Genomic DNA, 21,405 nt, shown 5'->3' with positions numbered 1-21,405 from the left:
TACATGTTTGAGTGAAATACAACAAATTAGGTATCATTGGAAAGATAATTTTGTGCCCTTTCAAATGATATATCACTCGACCCCTCTTTCTATTTAAAATTTTAGGGTTGTTACTCACCCTCGCTAGGGGGTTGAAGGCACAGGTACAAAAATACATCTTAAATGTGTCCCCTACAAAAGCAAAATTGACCCGTTCGAGCATTTTTGCGTTAAGTCACAAAAAAAGGAGAAAAGCAAGGTGCATACTTTTCTTTGGACCACTCTGTATCTTAAAATGAGGGAAAACTTAATTTTGATTCAATTACCTATCAAACCCAGCAAGGTTGAAATAACATTATTACCAAAATGACATTTATTTGTTGATTCAACTACGACATTCTTTATTATTTCATGATCAAGAAGACTAAAGTCGAAGAGGTTATTAAAATTGAATTTTGATGATTTGGTGAAAAATGTAGCCAGACTGGAAGCTGTCTTGAAACTTCCTCTGCAAAAAAAAAACGTGAGTTCTCAAAAGCGGTCTGTTCTCACTGCATCGACCTTTGAATGTGAGGAATCGCTTTCCGTCTGCCAACAGCTTTCACTCCAATCAAGTGAACATATAAAAACAAATGATAACATATGTGCGAGTTCGAGACAACTTTGTCTAGTACCAGATATATAAACGAAACATTTCTGTGTTTTGAATTCATTTAGCTGTCTGAATCTGAAAATATTTCAGGCAAAAACTATGCCGTTGAATATGACTATGTCTTTGTATTGAATTTTCTAACACCTTGTAATAAATTTTATCATTTAATTGTTAATCAGAACTGTAGTAATGTGATGTTTCAGCTATTCTCAGACGATTCCACATATTTTACTGTTGTTCACGAATTGAAAATAGTGTTCAGTATGAAAATAGAAAACTAGATTTTCTGTGTTCCGCCCAGTGACTCAAAGGGAAGTTGATATGATAACCATCCATTTCATTTATTCAGTTGTGATTAAGCCACACAATGAAATATCAGTAGTTGCAATTATATGTTAGAACGTTGTTGACAACATTTAAGAATCATTTTTCGTTTTATGCCAGGTTTCTCATTCTTTTATGGTAAGTAGCTATTCGTCATTATAAAATTTGTATTGGTTTCTTAATCGGTGGGCAAATTCTTGAGGCTTAATTCTATTATCACATTCTTTACCATGAAAATAAGTTAGTTCATGTACATTTCCTGCGGATCAGAATTTTCGAACTGCACTAAACACAGTTGTTGCAGCAGAAAAATGTATCGACGTTAATTGAAAAACTCAGAATTCTTGTAATTCTATAACAATCCTCCATAATTTGGTGTCGGTTTGATCGAAAGCACACAAAAAATTCTACAAAAATCCGTTTTAATGATGATAATCGCATGAAAATTGTGAAATGAATCTTTCTACGTTTTTATACCACTTGTATCTTTAACTAACGTTACTACAGTTTCAAACGAATACAATATACTAAAATAAATCGTTGGTACGCTAATCTGAAAACTGACGATTACTCAAGATCGATTAGGTCATTTAGTAGGTTACTTCTAACGAAAACATCACCGCTGTCTGCGAGAGTGTGCGGAAGAATTTGAAGTAGTTGATTTCGCGTCGCTCACAAGAACTCGGCCTTTCGCAGACCACAACTTGAAGGATTTTGCGTCGTGACTTGGTCTTGCACCCGTACAAAATTCAACTGACCCAGGAACTGAAGGTGAACGACCATAGATAAAGATGTGTGTTCGCTGAATGGGCTTTGGAGCAACTGACCCTAATTTATATAAAAAAATCATCTTTAACAATCAGACTCATTTCTGAAAGAGTACTGGTATGGATTTTAGGCTGACGGCTTTATTGGTCCATATTTTTTTCAGAATGACGTTGGTCTCGCCATCACTGTCAACGACGGGCACTGTAGGTCAATGATTACTAACTTCTTTCAACGTAAAGTGGATGATCTGGACACCAACGATATGTGGTTTCAATAAGACGGCACTACGTGCCACACAGCTCATACCACATTGGATATTCTAAAGGAACGAACTCACGTAGAGGTGATGTGAACTGGCCACCAAGATTGTGCGATTTGAATCCGTTAGACTTTTTTTGTGAGGGTGTCTCAAGTCGTTTATGCCAATAAGCTACAAACCACAGCCTTCCTCAAAGCCAACACAACACATGCCATCGGTGAAACTCGGCCAGATTTATGGAAAATTTGACGTTTCGGTTGCGCTTCACCCAGAGATGCTGTGATGGATATTTAAACGATGTTGTATTCTACACATAGGTCTTTCACACTTCAGATCCAAAGATAGGAAGCACTTAATGAAAGACCCGTTAGATGAACAAAATCATAACTTCACAGTTGTTCTTAAATTATTTTCCATTGCGAGTGAGCGTCCAACATTTTCTAGTCAAACCTTGTTTCCCAACGTGAAACTTATTCTTTGAACTGACATATCGATGTAAAATATATAACTTCAATAATATATATCAATGACCTTTTTTCTTATATGTTACCAAATGAATGAAAAGCTTTTGCTGACGATACAACTGTGAGTGGGCTACGCGATCAAACTATCTTGGCCCACGACAGAGCTTCATCCTGGTTCAGGTGCAACAATCTCATGCTGAATGAAATTAAAACCCAAAAACTATACTTTTCAACTAATGCCTCTGTTGTAAACGGACATCATGTTAAATTGCTGAGTATCACCCTTGATGACTCTCTGAACTGCTCAGATCACGTAGAGCAGCTATGTTTGAAAATATCAAAATATATATTCCTTCTTTGAAAGCTGAGGACTATGATTGGTGATCATGCATTATTATCTGCCTATCGTGCGTTCCTTCACTCTCACATATAATATGGAACAATTCTATGGGGTAATAGTACTGAAGCAAATAAAGTTTGTGTTCTTCAGAAAAAGGCGGTAAGAATAATCTCACAGGCCAAGCAGAGTGATTCCTGCAGACCCCTTTTCGCGACATTGAGTTTGTCATCTATATTTATATAGCATTTACTCTTAGGAATACATAAAAATAAAAGCAATCTCGAAATTAATGCTGATGTCCATGATCATAATACTGGGAGCCGCCTACTCATAAGACCGAACAGATTCAGATTGGACAAATCAAGAAAAAATTCTATAAACGTTGACTGTTATAATATCTTGCCTCCTCAAGTTAAAGCTTTCGATTATAATACTTTCAAAAAATACCTAAAGAATCATCTCATCTCAAACACATTCTATTCTATGGATGAATATATGGCTGCGCAACTCTATATATGATGCCAATGATCTAGTGCTTGTAATAGCTTTTCTGATGATATTGTAACGAATTGAAGAATTAACTGTCTTAATCAAATTTATTTTTAACAATACTTCACTATCACAACTAATTTATATACAACACTTCGTAACTAACGCTTAATTTATCTTCACAATTAGATTCCTTTCCTTGATCGCACGATTCACTTTTTAAGTACAGACTCCTACTCGGGACGGAGAGCGACCTTTTTATATCGTCAACGAACGTTCCGGATTTCTCTGCGGATTTCGGGACCCATGCACACCTTTTCCGCTGTTTCGCGATCAGACATGCGTTTGCTGACTGGGACATCGGTCAGGACCGGCTTCAGATTCATTACAATATTAACTTTGATGTATGTCTATATTCATATAGACATTTTACGATGTATTTTATACCGTTCGCTTTGCATAGCCGTAACTTGTCTTATTTCTACAATGTGTCTGTATGAGTTAATTGTACACCTAAAAGATAAATGAATTGATATACAATATACAATGAAAAGCAGGAATAAAGAGTAGTGATACCATGAATGAGTTTTATTGCTCTATCGCAGAAAATATGATTAAAAATTTTGCTAGCCCTTATGATCCATTAGTACAATTTGGTCGTGAATGAGAACCTGTCGCTGTATGACAGTAACATTAATGAATTATTTAAAATCATGATAGATATTGAAAACAAAAATACTGCAGGCTACGATGACAATTCGATCAAAATAATACAAAACTTTCCTCCTATTGCCCTAAATGTACTGGTTTCACTGATAAATTTATCTTTTCAAACAGGGATAAATTTATCCTTTTTTCTAAAAACTTCTGTGGTCATTCCTCTGCATAAGGGTGGAGATTCTGATCATCCCCCTAATCTCCGCCCTATATCTCACATACCGACCATCTCAAAAATCATTGAAAAACTAGTTAAAAAACGACTACTTGGATTCATGAAAAAGAATAAAATCATCAGTGAACATTAATTCGGCTTCCAGAATAATATTCTGAAATAAATGTCGATGAAAAGACTGCCGCAGTATTTTGTGACCTGTCAAAGGCATTTGACTGCGTTGATCACAAAATACTGCTGAGAAAGCTCCAAAGTTATGAATGAAGAGGAGTAACTCACAAATGGTTCGATTTCTACTTAATGGGACATCTCAACTTTCAAAAAAAAGGAAATTGATTCTGGAGTTCCACAAGGTTCTGCGTTAGGTCCCATTCTTTTCTTATTATATATTGATGACCTCACCTAGCTCAATATTTCTGGGAAGTTTACCTTACTTGCAGATGACACTATCATACTTTGGAATAATTAAAACACTTGTGAGTTACACAAAATAATCTCTGCCGACTTGAAAAAAGTTAATGATTGATGTGATTCAAACATTTCATCTTTTTAAAACAAATTTATTATCCTTTAGATGTTCAATCAACGAACTTTTTTTTGAAGACAGATCACTGGAGTCTAAAAATAACACTAAATTTCTAGGAGTGTTCATTGATCAGAATTTAAAATTTGTGGACCATTTTAAACAATTCTCCTCTAACTGTTACGCGGTTAGAGTGATTTATAAAGAATTGGGTTTCAGCACTGCAAAGATGGCGTACTATGCACTCATAGATTCTCACTTACGCCACGGAATACCGTTTTGGGGAGCATGCAGTTCAACTTTATTCAAAAGTCTACTAATTCTACAGAAAAGGGCAATAAATAAAACCTTAAACCAAGAGACTCCTGTAGAACCTTCTTCAAAAAACATAATATTCTAACGGTAACTGATTTATTTACACTAGAATCTGTGTGTTTAATAAATGAGCATATATTAAAAATTTTGCTGCATCCTCTTCTCATTATAACACCCGAAACTGCAGACACACTCTGAAACTCACAGATTACCAGAGATTCCATATTTTACAACGGTGGAAAAATGTACAATCATTTGTCTATGAACATAATATCTGCCAATATAAATGACTTCCAATTCAGGAAGTTAGTCAAACAATTTCTATCTGATAGACCCTATTATACTTTTGATGAATATTTCAACGATAGCTTCTAACTGACTTACGCATATTTATTATCTTTACTTATTAAGGAGCTCCTAAGTTGTTACTTTTTATGTAAGTATTTACTACCCAAGCTTTGTCTACAAAAGTGTGTCTTATGATAATCATTCGGGAGGATGTGCCAGCATTATCAACCAATAACCACTCCCCACACCGTGGGGTAAGTGATCATTGGGTCCGAGAATCATGTGCCCTGAGCAAGCGCAGTTAGCCAAGAATGACAGCCTTCTGCATCTGTGCGGCTAAGATTTCTGCCTTAGTGCGGCAAGCCGGTATGATTTAAAGATTCGAGAGTAGAGAGGACATCATTTCACCAAGGACTCCAATAATCAGAACAACCATCTTGATAGAGTGATCTGTATAGAGTCTGCGGAGTTCAGAGTGAAAATTTCGATATTTTATCAGTTTTTCCTCCTCTTTTCTGACGATATTCGTCTCGCGAGGAGCTGAAAACTCCATAAAAAATATCGTCATATTATTATTATTAGTATTATAAAACATGTCAAATTATAATGTGGTGAACACTAGCAAATTGTAATGTGACGAAAAAATTAACACCTTTCCAAAGTGTATCACTCATTAATATAATGAGTATTGATAAAACTTTATATAGCTTCATAACTAGTAAGTTTCTTCTGAGGGTGATTATTAAAACATTAAATTCTAATGTCAATGGTCTTGAGTTCAATGTCGGGCACTTGTAAATTTTTGTAAAACTTTTTCCACTCGATGTCCAAACCATTTAAAATTGAATGAAATAACGAAGATGAATATTTTTGTACTTTTCATGAAATTCAATAGTACTACTCTGATTTGGAATATCCTTTACGAATAGAGTTTTAACCAAAAGAATCATCAAGGATTTTGCTATAACAGGACCGATTCGCCCATTTCCTTTAAGTTCTGTTAATAACTTATTAGCTTTCTGCTGTAAGGTGAAGGTAGCATGTGAATTCATTTGGGAATTTTTTTCCTCATTTTCTCTATATTGATCCTTATACGTAACAATAGTTATATTACCCCTTCGTCACTATCAATTGCAGTTCTCTGCAATGCGATTTACCTTTACTTTCACCAAACATATCTTGCTTTTATCATGGAACTCAGTGATAAAATGTCAAAAACTTTGATTTTTGTGTTCTTTGATTCTTGGTCAATAAAAACTCATTTCCTTAATCCAAGACTAATATTTTTCTTTCATCTTGTCTTTCAAATTGAGTGTACGAACGGTTTTGAAAGCCACTTCATATTCAATTTTTCGAAAATCCTGACCAATCCAATAAAGTTTTTTGGTTCATATGAAATAACTAGGAATTTTGAGTCTTCCCTTTCCTGAAAAATTGCAAATTTACGGAGACACTCTGAATTCATGAATTATCTTATCTGTACCGTTTTATTTTTGGAAACGTCAATATCATATCAATATTTTTCCAGCTTGTGTAAAGATAGAACTTCAAAATGCGTCATATTCCTGGTTTCGGCATTCTCCTGTTCTTCCTAATAGAAGGATCTGCCAGTCAGGAATTCAACATAACCCCAATAACAACAAGTTCTGGACTCTACTACGAGAAAATAGGGGATGTTTTGCTTTCCAACAGCAACTGGGAATTTGTAACGTCTGTAGATTATGGCGGATACCTGCTCTTTTACCAATATTTGCAAAACCAAGCAGAAAAATTGCACGGATTTTGTCAGGAATACCAGTCGAAGTATTGTGAAGAAAGGTACGTATTTCTAAAACTTTTAGTTTTGTGACATGTCCGAGTTTGAGCAGCAACAACTTGATAGTTAAGTTAGCATTAGATTTATTCATTCAACTACTTATGTCCCGTAAAATTCGCAGGACTTCAATTTAACACAGATCTAATGAGATCTGTTGAGAATTAAAAATATAACAATAATCAAGAAATAAAACTTAGTTGACATAGTACATAGTTGATACGTTTGTTTGAAAGTGATCGACAATGTTTTATGGTGAATTTCATGTGATTCTACTATGATTTGAGATATATGAAAGAATAAAAAAAATTAGAATGAATAGCTGAATGTTAATCATCTTAACTGAAAATATCCAACTCCAACGATTCAAGAGAACAATTTGTTATTCTGAGACAATGTATTAAAACTAATATAAAAAATCATATAAACAATATACAGTGTGTAAAAGCCAAATGGAATAAATTCATTATTTCGGTTACTGTACATATTTGAAAAAAATCCCGAAACATGTCGAATGTAAATTATGATTTGACATTCTTCAACGTAAAAATGTCACCCCTACGTTTAACCCCCGTCGAATGACAGGTACAAATTCCAATTTTTTAAATGGGAAGTATAGATTGTTTGAAATCGTTTGAAAGGTCTCTTCATTCTCTATTCAAAAATGTAATCGCTTTCACGCTCATTGCAACAATTAAAATGTAATGAAATCAAAAACTGAATTGTAATGCAAAACGTAATGAAATGTAGATTACGAAAAAAAATATGGATGTTAACGAAATCCTAATATCAAATAAAACTTTTTCTAACATTATTTAACATATCAGACGTGAGCGACCTAATCGCAAGCGTTATTCAAATCTTGAGGTTCAGTTTTGTACACATTGCTCTTTGAAAACAAATCTAATGTTGAAAGATCAGGTGGTTGCGCTGGCCATTCAATCGATCCTCGCCTCCCTCTCCACAGATTGGGAAATGTTGTATCAAGATATTGCCGAACATCAACTTGGTAATGTTGTGGTGCTCCATCCTTCTGAAACCATATCGTATCAACTGAAACTTGAGGGTTTCCTGGATCAGGATATGAATTTGCTGAACTTGGAATGACATCATTTTGAAGTAGTGCCAAATATTTATCGCCACTCAAGTTGCCCTCAATGAAAAAAGGACCAATGATATGGTTTCCTACAATCCCTGCCCAAACATAAATCTTTTGAGGGTATTGCGAGTGTTCCTCTCTCATCCAGTGAGGATTTTCCGTTGACCAGTAGCGCCAATTTTGCCGATTAGCATGACAGTTGAGAGACAAAGTACAGTCATCAGAAAACATAACGTCTTCTAATGTTATCCAACATGTCCATCATTTGCTCACAAAAAAGGTTCTTCTATCAAAATAGTCTTCCATGTGCTCCTGAGTCGGTATCATTTTATAGAAATACATTTTATTTTTTTTTAATATGTTTACTATCGATGTATGGCTAACATTGAATGTAGTGGATGCCTGTCTACTCATGTATGTGGGTTCTCCTCAAACTCAAGCATCACATCTAATTTGAGTTCTTCACTCATTGCACTGGAAGCTCCTTTTTTATCTTCCCCACATTACCAAGCACGCGAAACTGCTTCTCTATTTTGATTATTGTTTCTTGGGCGGTAAATTAGGAAACTTCTTATGAAATAGGCGAGCTACTTCCTGTTGTGCTCGGGTTTTATCTTCATAACCAATCATTTGTAAAACTGTTATTTTATGCATTTCCGTTAATCCAACCATTTGTCAGACTTGAAGTTGACGAATTTCAAACTCAATAAAATTCAACTAATGTTGCCATGAAAATTATTTAGACTTATGATGTAATGTTTGGAAACTTTTGTGTAGTAATGAATATTACTGGAGTTTTTCCCCAATACCAAATATTTATTTTCAACACTTCGACACGTGTTTCGATCACCAAGTGATCATCTTCAAGAGGAAGATAAAACTGGAAACTTATCGAAACTAAAGCTATTTATGCTATACAGATACATCATACAGGTAAACCATATAGGTATACTACCCTAAATTAATTTTACAATTAGCCTTATCTATTATATTACATCTAGTTGCCTGTTGTTGTTAACTTGTCTAACTAATCCTTATGAACTGAAGTCTATGAAATGGTTTTGTTGCAAAATATAATGCGACAACTGCTGATTTTTCAGGTCTTCCATATTTCAAGTGTACTATGTGTACTATGTGTGTGTACAGTCCTCAATTTTCAATTTCGTAAATTTCAGACTTTTTCGAATTCTCGACTTTGTCATTTGGACTTCCCAAAACGATCTGTAGTGTATGACTTGTTTTAAAAACCACCTTCATACCTCTAGTTCCTTGAAAATCTTTCCAAAGTTCTTCGTATATTGGTGGTATGGAACTGAGACGTATTTATCTTGGTTTTTGTCCTTTCTGAAAGTCGAGATTTCGTTCATTCTTAACCTAAACTTCTTCTTCCTTGAATTTCACTAGTTCGGACTTCCATTGTCTATTATAAAAATGATTTGAAATCCCTGAAACAAGTAAAAAAGAATAATTAAAAAGAATAGTTGAAAGTAACAATTATATTAAGCAACAATAAACCTGAAATGAAATGATAGTGAAATAACCTACAAGTAAAAATATAATAATTGAATAAATAAAAATTGAAGGAATGCAAAAAGAAAATAATAAAAAATAAAAAAATAAAAAAGTGTAGAGATTCCAAGTCACGTTAGTTCACGACGTTTCGATTGTTGGTATCTACAATCGTCTTCTGGTGATGACTGTCTGGTGATGACCAGTCATCACCAGAAGACGATTGTAGATACCAACAATCGAAACGTCGTGAACTAACGTGACTTGGAATCTCTACACTTTTTTATTTTTTTATTTTTTATTATTTTCTTTTTGCATTCCTTCAATTTTTATTTATTCAATTATTATATTTTTACTTGTAGGTTATTTCACTATCATTTCATTTCAGGTTTATTGTTGCTTAATATAATTGTTACTTTCAACTATTCTTTTTAATTATTCTTTTTTACTTGTTTCAGGGATTTCAAATCATTTTTATAATAGACAATGGAAGTCCGAACTAGTGAAATTCATCACGAAACATTGTCAATCACCTTCAAACAAACGTTCTTCTTCCTTATTATGTCATCTACAATAATACCCTCTCAAAACCGTTAGCTGCTATTTCCTGTATTGTACGTTTTTCTTTTGTGAACCTTTCATGTGTTAGAGGGAAAGTCAAAAGACGATGCACCAAAAAATTCAACCCAGCACGTTTGTGCTGTCCACAGTGATGTGAACTGTCAGGAATATACCTGTACATGCTTGTTTCAACAAGCTTGTTGAAAACTGCGATGCAAAATATTATGGACAGACAAAAAGATCTATTAAAGTAAGATATAAGGAACACATAGCACACTTAAAATATGGAAGACCTGAAAAATCAGCAGTTGCCCATCATATTTTGCAACAAAACCATTCCATAGACTTCAGTTCATTAGTATTAGTTAGGCAAGTTAACAACAACAAGCAACTAGATGCCTATGAGAGTGTAGAAATAAGAAAACGTAATAATAGTAATAATTTTAATAACCAAATAGCATACTATATAGCTTATTAAAATAATATTGTTGGGTGTACTGATTACTACATTGTAAAAATATAGTTAGATAGGCAATATTGTGGAATTAATTTTTATATATAGCTGAAAATTGTTTTATATATAGCTATAACATTCAGACATTACATGGGGACATATTGTAAAATAATAGATGAGGCTAATTGTAAAATTAATTTAAGGTGCTACACCTGTATGGTTTACCTGTATAGTATAAATATGGTTAGTGATGCAAGTTTTTCCAGTTTAATCTTCCTCTTGAAGATGATCACTTGGTGATCGAAACACGTGTCGTGGTGTTAAAAATAACGATTTGGTGTTTGGAAAAAACTCTAGTGATATTCATTGAGTTTTGAGTTTTTTAAAGGATACCATCTGAAAAGAGAGATCTTTTTCTTACAGTTTGTGCCTGAAAGTTACGTCTTTGCATAATCTATGTAAAGAGTTAATTTTGAAATCAACTACTTTTATTCTTTCTCTGAAAGATTTCCATCTTTTCGCAGAAAGATGAAGAAGTAGAAAGCCAAAACCTGTCTTTCTCCAAAATGTTTCTCTCCTAAAAATATACCCCTTCCTGGTATAGAAAAATTGTTTCAATTACTGGATTGTTTTGAAGCAAAAAAGGTGGACCATGAACTCCACTTGAGGTTTGAAGGGCCGGGCCATAATTGTTGTATGACTTCAGAAACGTGTTCAGGGAAACAGCATTTTTTTCCAAGTATACCTTCGTGGTATATTTGAACAAACTTGTGATACATCCAAATTTTACTTGATCTGATCACTTTCATTATCAAATTGCCTCGCAGAGAATCTTCACGTTATTCAAAATTGAATATTGTTCTTTAATTCCAGCCTTTGGAATTGGATATAGTATGCAGAAAAGTATTTTGTGGATAGAATAATGTTTAGAAAATAGCCTTTTCTCATTCAAAATTACCACATTTCGTTTCATCATACTGACACGGAAATATTTTTGATAGGTTCACTCAGATCAGAATTGGACTGAACAGAATCGAGGAAACAGATGAAAATATGGCCAACTTTCTGGGAATAAAAGTTGAAAATAGAAGAGTCAAACGATTTTGGAAGGAAGTTGGAAATTTTTTCAGAAGTGCCGGCAGTTTTATAGTGGGAGGTGTGAGGTCTATTTTTGGGGGAGGAGGAGGTAACGTGGATTTATCAGCCTATGATCGACAAATTGGGGATCTTCAAAGCGGTCAAAGGGAAATAGAAAACAAGCTCAACCAACAGACAACCCTGTTCTTGGTGGACTCTGAGAGAAAAGCATCTCAAATTCAGTGGCTGGAGAAAACTCAAGGAGATCTTCAGAACAAAATTGTGTCACTAGAAAGCGATTTCCATAAAGATTCTGAAGAAAAACAGAAACAATTGAACGGCCTGAAAGATATGTTAGCTGAAACTAACACAAGACTAGAGAAGCAAGAGAAAGCACAGAAAAAGTTGGAGAGTGATGTAGAGGAAATTCAGAATAAGCTGTTGAAGGTTGATGTGGAACTCAAAACCATAAACGAAAACGTAGCCAAAAATAAAGAGAGTATAGACGAGTTAGAGCTGAAGGTGAAACTGAATTCGCTGTCGATAGATTTCACGTTTCTGATGACGCAGTTTGAAACTGAACAGAAAAAACTATTCACGGTGATAAAAAACGCAAAGAAAGGCGATTTGGACCCATACATCCTAACTCCTTTGAATCTTATCCAAATGCTCCAGGACATCCAACCAAGCCTAACCGAAGGACGCCAATTTCCATTTTATCCCAATCTCGAAAACGCCGCTCAGTTGTACAATATCATCACACCGGACGTTTATCTCTTCAACTACACAATTATATTCATCATGAAAATCCCTTTGGTAGACTACAGGAAATTCAACATACACAAAATAACGAGCATGCCAATTCCAGTTTCATCCAATAAATTTGCGTTTATTCTTCCACAAGAACCCTTTCTGCTCGTTGATAATAACGACCAGGAATTCATGCTGATATCTCAGGGAGAGTTCAAAGATTTCTGTCAAGAAACTAGCAAGAATCGATATTTCTGCAAACAAACCCAACACGTTTCAAGCGTTTACTCTAGCAAAGTCTGTGAAATCAAGCTATTCACCACAGCAACAAAAATTCCGGATTCTTGCGACAAGAGAAAGCTTGTTCTAGAAGAGCCAACTTTCTTACAGTTACAAAAACAAAGATCGTGGATTTATGTCGTTCCAGAAGACAAGTCTATCATCATAACCTGCGGATCTTCAAGGCATACAATTGCCTTGAAAGGAACTGGTTTCATTAGTTTTGCAGAGAATTGCATGGCTCGTACCAGTGATTTCATTCTGGTACCGCTAGCTGAGTTTACGAAACCAGTACTATCAGATTTCTCACCTTCGATGAATCTGACCAGTTTCCTCGATTTGTCAGATGTTGATAACTGGGAAGCTCCAAAGAATCAGAGACACAAAGACGTAGTTTTGCCGTTTGACTTTGATCAACTGGACAAGATCAGTTTCCCAATATTAGATGAGAGGAGTAGCCTAACTTGGCTGTACTATATTCTAGCGGTGCTAATTTTGCTGATATCTGCAGCAGCTTGCCTTTACTTTTATCTAGACAGAAACCATTTGATTGATTATTACACCCGAAGAATTGTAGAGTTTTTCGCGTTACTTAACCCTCGGCCAGCTACGGTAGATGAAAGAATGGAGTCTGGAGATACTGGAGATGACAGGTTGAAGCTCAAGGTGAAACTGAACAGAAAAGATGAAAAAATAACCAGAGTATCGATTCACGAACACCAGAGTTCAAGCGATCCAGAAGCGGAGTATCTAACCGTAAGGTTCAAAGTCAAAAAAGATGACGCAGCTACTTCGAAAGCCTTGACTGATTATTCAGAAAATATGAATGATGTTGAAGATGAGGCATTGCCTATCTACGGAAATATCGGATCGATAATGCCCCGTGATGATCCACATTTGAAACAATTGCGCCAACTTAAACCGGCTCATTTTCGATAAAAATGAAGGACATATTTTTTACATTTATATAATCATAAGTTTTTGAATTGTGACTGAGCCTGATAAGTAAAAGTTCTGAGCACAATTATCCAAGGAATTTAATATAACCTAAGCAATAACAGATATATATTTCGATTTGTTTTTTGTTGACTAGCGTTAGGGTTAAGGTCTTAACCTCAATGTGATATTGAACTCTGAATCTAACTTCATAACTGTGCCATCACATAGGAACAAATATAACTGAAATTGCGAGAAAAGGGGTTTCCGTCGTTTTTGATGCTGAAAATGCTACAGGTGTAATTTATATAAAAAATTGTTTTTCATTCCTTCGGAAAGCAATTTTGAATTGAAAGTTCATTGTCATTACTGTTTTCGATATTCTCTTGGGTTGAAGGTTTATGAGTATTTCTCGATGGTTTCAACTTTGATTGAAGAAATAGGGTGGAATGGAGGAAATTGACCACATCTCAACTGAAAATGAATCTGTTGAAAACTCATTACAGCAGTCCTTCAATGTAAGTGTGTGTATGTACAGTATTACTGACTCACCTTGTGGCACACCAACTCTAATACAGTGAAGCACCGATAATTCAACGAAGCTTTTCCAAAGAGTTGTCAAACTATCAAGTTTAATTAAAATGATGAGATTTGAGGAATGATGTATTGGAATATTCTTTATACATGGATCTCATGTATCAACAGAGCAAAATATTCAGAGGCGTGGATCAAAATGTTAACAGTCATATTTCATCAGTTCGGACTTCCATTGTCTAATATAATATAAAATGATTTGAAATCCCAGGAAAAATCTGTAAAAAATTAAAAAGATCTACCGAAAATGAACAATTTTATTAAACAAAAAACTGAAATTACAAAGAAATAACATACAAGCAACAACCAAGAGAATGAAAAAATGAAAAAAATGAATTATTAATACGATCTGAAAATGAAGAATATATTATTGACAAGAAATGAAAATTAAAAATTGTAGGATTGCAAACCAAGTTACGCCACGACGTTTCGATTGTTAGTATTCACAATCGTCTTCGGGTGATAACTGGACTTATTTCTCCGAGATGCGACTATTTATAGATCATTCGAGTACTTTCACTTATTTCCTCTTTCCTCTCTCCGCTTCATTGGTTTTAGCAGTAGATGACCGTTTAGCGGGAGTTGGTCGTTTTCCGCTTGATTAGAGGTTTCCATATGTTACGTATCTCTACGGTAGCTTGGCTAAATGCGTTGTTGGACAACATATACGCGGCTTCTTCAAATTTTCTCTTAAACCAGTGTTCCTTCTTGTGGATGATTTCAGCTTGAGCCCACTTGATGTTATGTAGATAAGTCCAAACTTGCTCTGCTATTCCGGATATGCTGGTTTCTCCTCGCTGTGTGTGTTTCTTGTGCTCAGCAATGCGAACTTTTATTTTCACCGATGTATGATTCTCCGCACTCGCAGGGTAAATGCAATTTCTGCAATCGCAGTCCGCGTTTGGTGGCCTGGTTTTCGTGAGGCTGCTACGGATAGTGATTCTAGATCTGAAGCAGATCCTGGTGTTATACTTGGACCAAATCCTTCTTATCCTTTCCGATAATCCTCTGATGTAGAGAAGTACAAGTACTGGTTGTGGTGGGTCCTTTTCCTTGTGTAGCTCTTGCTGTCTTCTAGCTAAAGCCTGTTCTACCATCACTCCATATTACAGAGCACGAAAGCACGGTCTAGTAGAGTCTTGATGATTCCTCTCTCAGTCGATTGATGGTGGTTGGATTTCTGGCTCAGATACTGTCCTGTGTGAGTGGGTTTTCGATATAAAGATGTTTCCCATTTAGTGTCGGTCCTCTTCACCAATACGTCTAAGAAAGGCAATTCGTTGTGGACTCTCCATTGTGAGAGTGATGGAAGGACTTACGTTGTTGATGTGCTTCACGAAAGTGTCTAGTTCTGCATTCCCATGGTTCCATATTATGATTGTTATTTTTCGGTCAATCTTTTCAATTTTTTCACCGTCTTTCTGGGATCTGGAATTTCAAATCAATTTATATTATATTAGACAATAGAAGTCCGAAATGATGAAATACACCACTAAACATTGTCAACCACCTTCAAACAAACAATAAGAGTCATTTTGTGACATTTTCTGATTAAATAATAAGTTTAACAGGACTATTAAAATGTTATCAAATGTAAGGCATTGGAATATTTTGGACTTGTGTAGGGCCACACCATAGAATGTTCATTTTTGAAAATATAGTTTGTATATGAAAGTCATAGAAAAATTAAAAAAGGGTTGATTTTTGTGATGAAAAAATGGTATTATCAAAATTGAACGTTAATTTTATTTTTCATCTGATGTAGGTTTCACTAATGAGACTGTGTACACAAACTATATTCTCTGCATTAGACAATTCATGAAGTTACCTTATACGGGGTTGAGAAAAAATCTTTGTGAAAATTTCAAAATAATTTTGGTATTATTTCCCAATAGACGCGCATTTTACAAAAAATATGCAAAAAATAAAAGGTCTCCTTTGCAGATGGGTTGAAAATTGCATGATGAATTTTTTTTTCAAAAGATCCTTTGATAATTTGAGAAATGACACAACTTTTGCAATTTTTGAGTATTAAAATTTGACAAATAATATGAATCACGTGATTACTATTCTTCAAATTGAATATTCCATCTCAATCAAAGCAGAAGTTGCAATTCCGAATAAAACAAATGAAAATTGGATATGATAAAAACTTTACAGCGATTTTGAAATGGAAATCGAAGATGAAAGAGTGTAAACTTTTACGGCAGAAGCTATTTTTCAAGTTTTTGGCCGTGATCTGCTAGTTTCCATGCCTGAGGTTTCGTCTACTACTGCGGAGACATTATCGAATGCAATGAGGTAAAGGTCGCAGTGCTCAACGCAAAAACTACAATGTTGGAATTGGTCTCCGGTTTTATATCATCATTGGTGAGCGTGGCGTCGTTTCTCTCAATTGGATCAAATGACCTTGTTTGTGTACAATTGAGGACAGGTAGCCAGATTTCACTGCTGTTCATCGACTCTTTCACGAGTCACAACTACAAGGAATATGATATACCCCGAGTATTGATTAAGGCTCTCTAAAGTCCTTAGATGAACTCAGACTTCCTCAATCAATTTTTAGACCAATGAAGACTGAGGTTTAAGAGTGTGAGGTCAGCTAAGGATCCCAGAAAGTTTTTAGCAATACAATATGGGGGCGACAGCTGATTACCGGAAAACAGATTTTAAACAGATTTTAAACAGATTTTAAACATATTTTAAACCTATTTTCAAACCCGGGGTAAATCGGCTGCAACGCCTTATAGCTTCAGGTCGGTCTGAATTGAAACCACGAAAAGAGTTATAGATGCTCGTCTCAAACAAATCGAAAAATTGTCTGTAGTAGAACATGCTCTCAAAGAGTAATACTCTTAATATCCATGAAATATTTATTTATTTTGTAAAAACTGTGTGAAAGAAATTAGCAAATATATCATGCAGCGCGTAATTTATCATCTGTGATAATAAATTTGAGATCCATTTATATTAAACTTCCTTCAGTATTGTTATGATTATACCACCAGTGAATGATGTTGCTGCTCAAATAGACGTTCAATGAATATTGTAAAAAGTTGGTCTACTGAAACTACTCTTTCCTCAGGTATGAAATCATTAGAGCTAGTATGGACAGTATAGCGAGCACAGACGAAATCCTTGCCAATTATTTGGGAACAGAGGCCAAAAGGAGAGTCAAACGGTTCTGGTTTGAAGCCTTCAAAATTGCTGCACCCTATTTACTGAAACCCTTAGGAGAAGGCTTTTCAAAGCTTATTTCTGGGGGAAATATTGATAAGCGGCGTTTGCAGGAGTATGAAAGCCAAATATCTCAGCTGAGACAAGGCCAGGAAGACATTATTAATGAGCTAGGCGCCCAAAGAACAATGTTTCAGCTGGATTCAGAAAAGAAAGGAAACCAAATCAATTTCCTCAAGAGAACCCAGGAGGGTATCCAAAATGAACTAAAAATCCTCAAGAATACAGTTGGGCAGAACTTCGAAGAACACGAGAAGAAAATTAAAGACTTGAATGATATGCTTAGCGAAACCAATCGTAAGCTGAAGCAGCAAGAAGACAGACAACGACAGTTGATCAGTGACGTGGAACATATAAAAAACGACGTTGAAAATATTTACGACAATTTGGACAGTATCGAAAAAGAAATCAGCATCAACAGAAATGATATCAATGCTACGAAAATCGAAACAAAACTCAATACAATATCCATTAATTTTAACTTTCTGTTATCTCGTTTCGAAGCCGAGCAGAAAACACTCCTGGACGTTGTTCAAAACGCGAATAGAGGTTTCTTGGATCCTTACATTATCACTCCTTTACATCTGATAGAAATGCTGAGAATTATACAACCCATGTTACCGGAAGATAGCAGACTACCATTTCATCCCACCTTCGAGAATGCTAGAACCCTTTACAACATCATCAAACCAACAATCTTCCTGCACAACAACAAAATCTTGTTTATCTTGCAAATTCCTTTGGTGCATACCAAGTCTTTTGAAATTTTCAAAATGACAAGCTTTCCGATGCAAGTGGCGCGGGACAAATACGTTTATGTTTCCCCAAAGAAGGAGTATTTGCTAGTTAACGATAAGCAGACTCATTTGTTGGAGTACGTTTTGACATCAGCTGCGAACTTCAGGGAGTTTTGTCAGAATCTCGGGAGAGGAATGTATATTTGCGACCACATTCAACAGACAAATGGACCTTCATCGAACCTAGAGTGCGAAGTTCAGTTGTTCTCAAACAAAAAGGAACTTTCTGGAAGCTGCAATACGAAGGTGATGAAACTGAAGAAACCTGTTTTCATCAAACTTCTGGAATATGGAGCTTGGATATATGTTGCACCATATAACGAAAACCTGGTAATATCCTGCGATGGTGGTTCGAGAAAAAATGTTAACCTCAAAGGAGTCGGATTTCTAAATTTATCCAAAGACTGCACAGCCCAAACTTCAGAGTTTAGCCTTCGGTATACCTCTGGTTCCAAACCTGTTGACGTTTCTGGATCTTATTCTCCTGTCATGAAGCTCACAGATTATATCGACACGTCTAGGATAGAAGCGTTAGACGCGGAATCGTTTGACAATCACAAACAGGTGATTTTACCGTTCGAGCTGGGAGAATTGGATACCGCAAGCGTAGGGATCAGGGATATAAAATCTTTGAATGACGGAACTGACTATACTACTGTAATATATGTAGTTGCTCTAGTCATAGTTGTGATGATAGGGATTGTTTTATTCAGGAAGTCGATAAGCCAGTTATGCTTCAGAAGAAAATGTACACAGCGAGAAAATCAGGATATACCATCAAGGTATCAATACTCCACAGCACCAAATAACGAAATCGTGACAAAACAATTTCCATAATGCCTAAAATCATATACCCACCGCATGTTTCGAAAGTGAAAAAACAGTACAAAACATTCAAAAAAAGTTTCTGGGAAAGGTTCCAATCTTTTTCCTGGATATTGGTTGATGTAATTGGGTGTGATATTGATGGAAACTCAAGGTCAAATAATAAAAATTGTATTTGAAGGCAGGGTTATTTTTCAAAAGAAAAACTTATATTGTTTATAACAATGAAAAAGAAAATGGAAATTTTACTTTCAGAATATTTGACTAGTTTTCGCTATGACCATGACCCTCAGAGTCTCAGCCCTAGTTCAAGGTCATTCTCAAATGTTAAACCTTACCTTTCAGTGATATTCTAAACCTTTCTTTTCTCACGATCTTCAAAAGCTTGGCATCTCCTTGCCTTAATGAAGGCAAGGAGATGTAGATCTGATTACTGAAGAGGTCATATGCCTCTGCAAAACTGACTTCTAGGGTCAAGGTCGTAATGCTGGAGGTCGTTGAGAACGTATCCTGACGTGAAATTTAACACTTTTCAAACATGGGTTTCCGTGAAAAAACTGACCTTAGCCTTGATTTGATCATTTTATAGGTGATGCTCGAAATCGAATCTATATCATCAAATTACCAGAAAAAATATTAAAACTTTTTTCTGTAACTATTTTTTCATTAAAAGCTTTCCTCAAAAGTTATTTCGCCATTTCTTTATCTTTCATATGTTTAAATCATTTCATCTTCTTGTTATTTTTGAATTTGTATGATTTTCCCAAGTATTCAGTTATAAAATGTCATAGAAATGCATGTAAATGATTATTCGATATGTTCAGTGATGTATTCAATTATACTATAGAATAAATATATTTTTTTATCTCAAAAAATTTAATTCAGGCAATTTTTATAATGGAACATCTGAAATTTAAACAGAAGCACTTATACCAATGGAAAAATAATTGAAAATAAACTGAAGGAATGATAAATGGATGGATGTAGCAGTTACTACGTGGTAGGAAATCATAATGAAGAAAAGATAATAGACATTTTCTATGTTTCTACCACTTTTATTTGTAACTAACGTTACCGCAGTTTCATCCTATAAGGACATATTCAAACTTATACATTGAACTATTTATTTGTTCAACAATTCCAAAATACAAATTATGAAATTATAAAATATCAATAAAAATTGATTGGCGCTCCTGGGCCAATTAATTAATCATACATTAAACTAGAGTTTAATGTATTAGTTTGAAAATGTCCTTATAGGATGAAACTGCAGTAACGTTAGTTACAAATAAAAGTGGTAAAAACATAGAAAGTTTCTATTCTCTTTTCTTCATAGAATAGAAATAGTCAAACACTAGAACCTAACGAACAAACAAATAAATTGAGCAAGAGAACTGTCATAGATTTGGTCACCAGAAAATTTTTGAAATGTTTTTTGAAGCTATGACTTGTTTCAGATCCTTTTATCTCTTCCGGTAATTAATTAAACAGTCGAGAAGCTATAGCTCTACATGAACTATAGTTGTATTGTATGGAACATGAAAGTCATTTTTTGCCGTGTGTTAAATCTATGAAAAGAACTGATTTTAGCGAAATCACCTATAATTTTTATATAAATACAAACAGACCTCGAAAATAACTAGTGATAGTGAATTTGAAATCCTTAGATTTTTAAAGTGATCCCTGAAAGTTGACTTTTTTAATATACCAGCTATTATATGAATAATTCCCTTATGGGCAATGGAAACACTTGCTGATGAACTAGATAATCCCCAGAAAAATACTCCATATTTCAGTTCTGCAGTCTATCTGCACATGATAAAATTTCAGAAGTTGATCAATGTTTAAAACCAGAGAGTGTCTTACTCCATGTAAGACACTCATCCATGTGAAAGACGTAAGAACTTGACTTGAGAGACAGATATTTTTATAAAATTGATTAGAGATGATTATGTTTTAACAGTGTTTTTGAGCATTGTGAAACCAAAGTGAATTTATTTATTCCAAGTTCAAATTTAAGTGAATCGCTCTGAACCGGTCACTGACAGTCCTAAAAGTGACCCTTGGGAAACTCCAAAGGCGACCTTCTGTACCGAGTAAGTTATGTCATTAAGAGCAACGCTGATGTCGAATACCCCCCTATCCGTATTTCAGGAGCTTATTTTATTCACTTCAATAATC

General features: G+C 34.9%; 1 protein-coding gene across 2 annotated transcripts; it reads left to right on the top strand.

Moving 5' to 3' along the window:
* The first annotated feature begins 799 nt into the window (after nucleotides 1-799).
* On the top strand, nucleotides 800-19,913 carry LOC111510369 (uncharacterized). Of its 2 annotated transcripts, none has more exons than XM_023166289.2 (3): nucleotides 800-1,093; nucleotides 6,822-7,111; nucleotides 17,451-19,913. In XM_023166289.2, exons 2-3 carry the CDS (start codon nucleotides 6,846-6,848, stop codon nucleotides 19,234-19,236), a joined length of 2,052 nt encoding a protein of 683 aa, XP_023022057.2. In that variant the 5' UTR covers nucleotides 800-1,093; nucleotides 6,822-6,845; the 3' UTR covers nucleotides 19,237-19,913. The 2 variants fall into 2 exon arrangements, with proteins under 2 accessions (XP_023022057.2, XP_023022049.2); XM_023166281.2 differs by lacking the exon at nucleotides 17,451-19,913 and adding an exon at nucleotides 11,731-13,862.
* Nucleotides 19,914-21,405: the final 1,492 nt, after the last annotated feature.

This window comes from Leptinotarsa decemlineata, unplaced genomic scaffold, assembly GCF_025532065.1.
Source record: "Leptinotarsa decemlineata unplaced genomic scaffold, Ldec_3_MD MMD2_tig00026314_RagTag_RagTag, whole genome shotgun sequence".
NCBI lineage: Eukaryota > Metazoa > Arthropoda > Insecta > Coleoptera > Chrysomelidae > Leptinotarsa > Leptinotarsa decemlineata.
Note: the sequence above shows the minus strand (reverse complement) of the source record. Positions and strands in the feature narration are given on the sequence as shown.

Excerpts from the sequence above, each read along its gene's own strand:
- LOC111510369 (XM_023166281.2), top strand. The coding sequence starts at position 6,846 with ATGCGTCATATTCCTGGTTTCGGCATTCTCCTGTTCTTCCTAATAGAA. Across the intron at positions 7,112-11,730 it reads TCGAAGTATTGTGAAGAAAG|GTTCACTCAGATCAGAATTG; the intron begins GTACGTATTTCT and ends TATTTTTGATAG.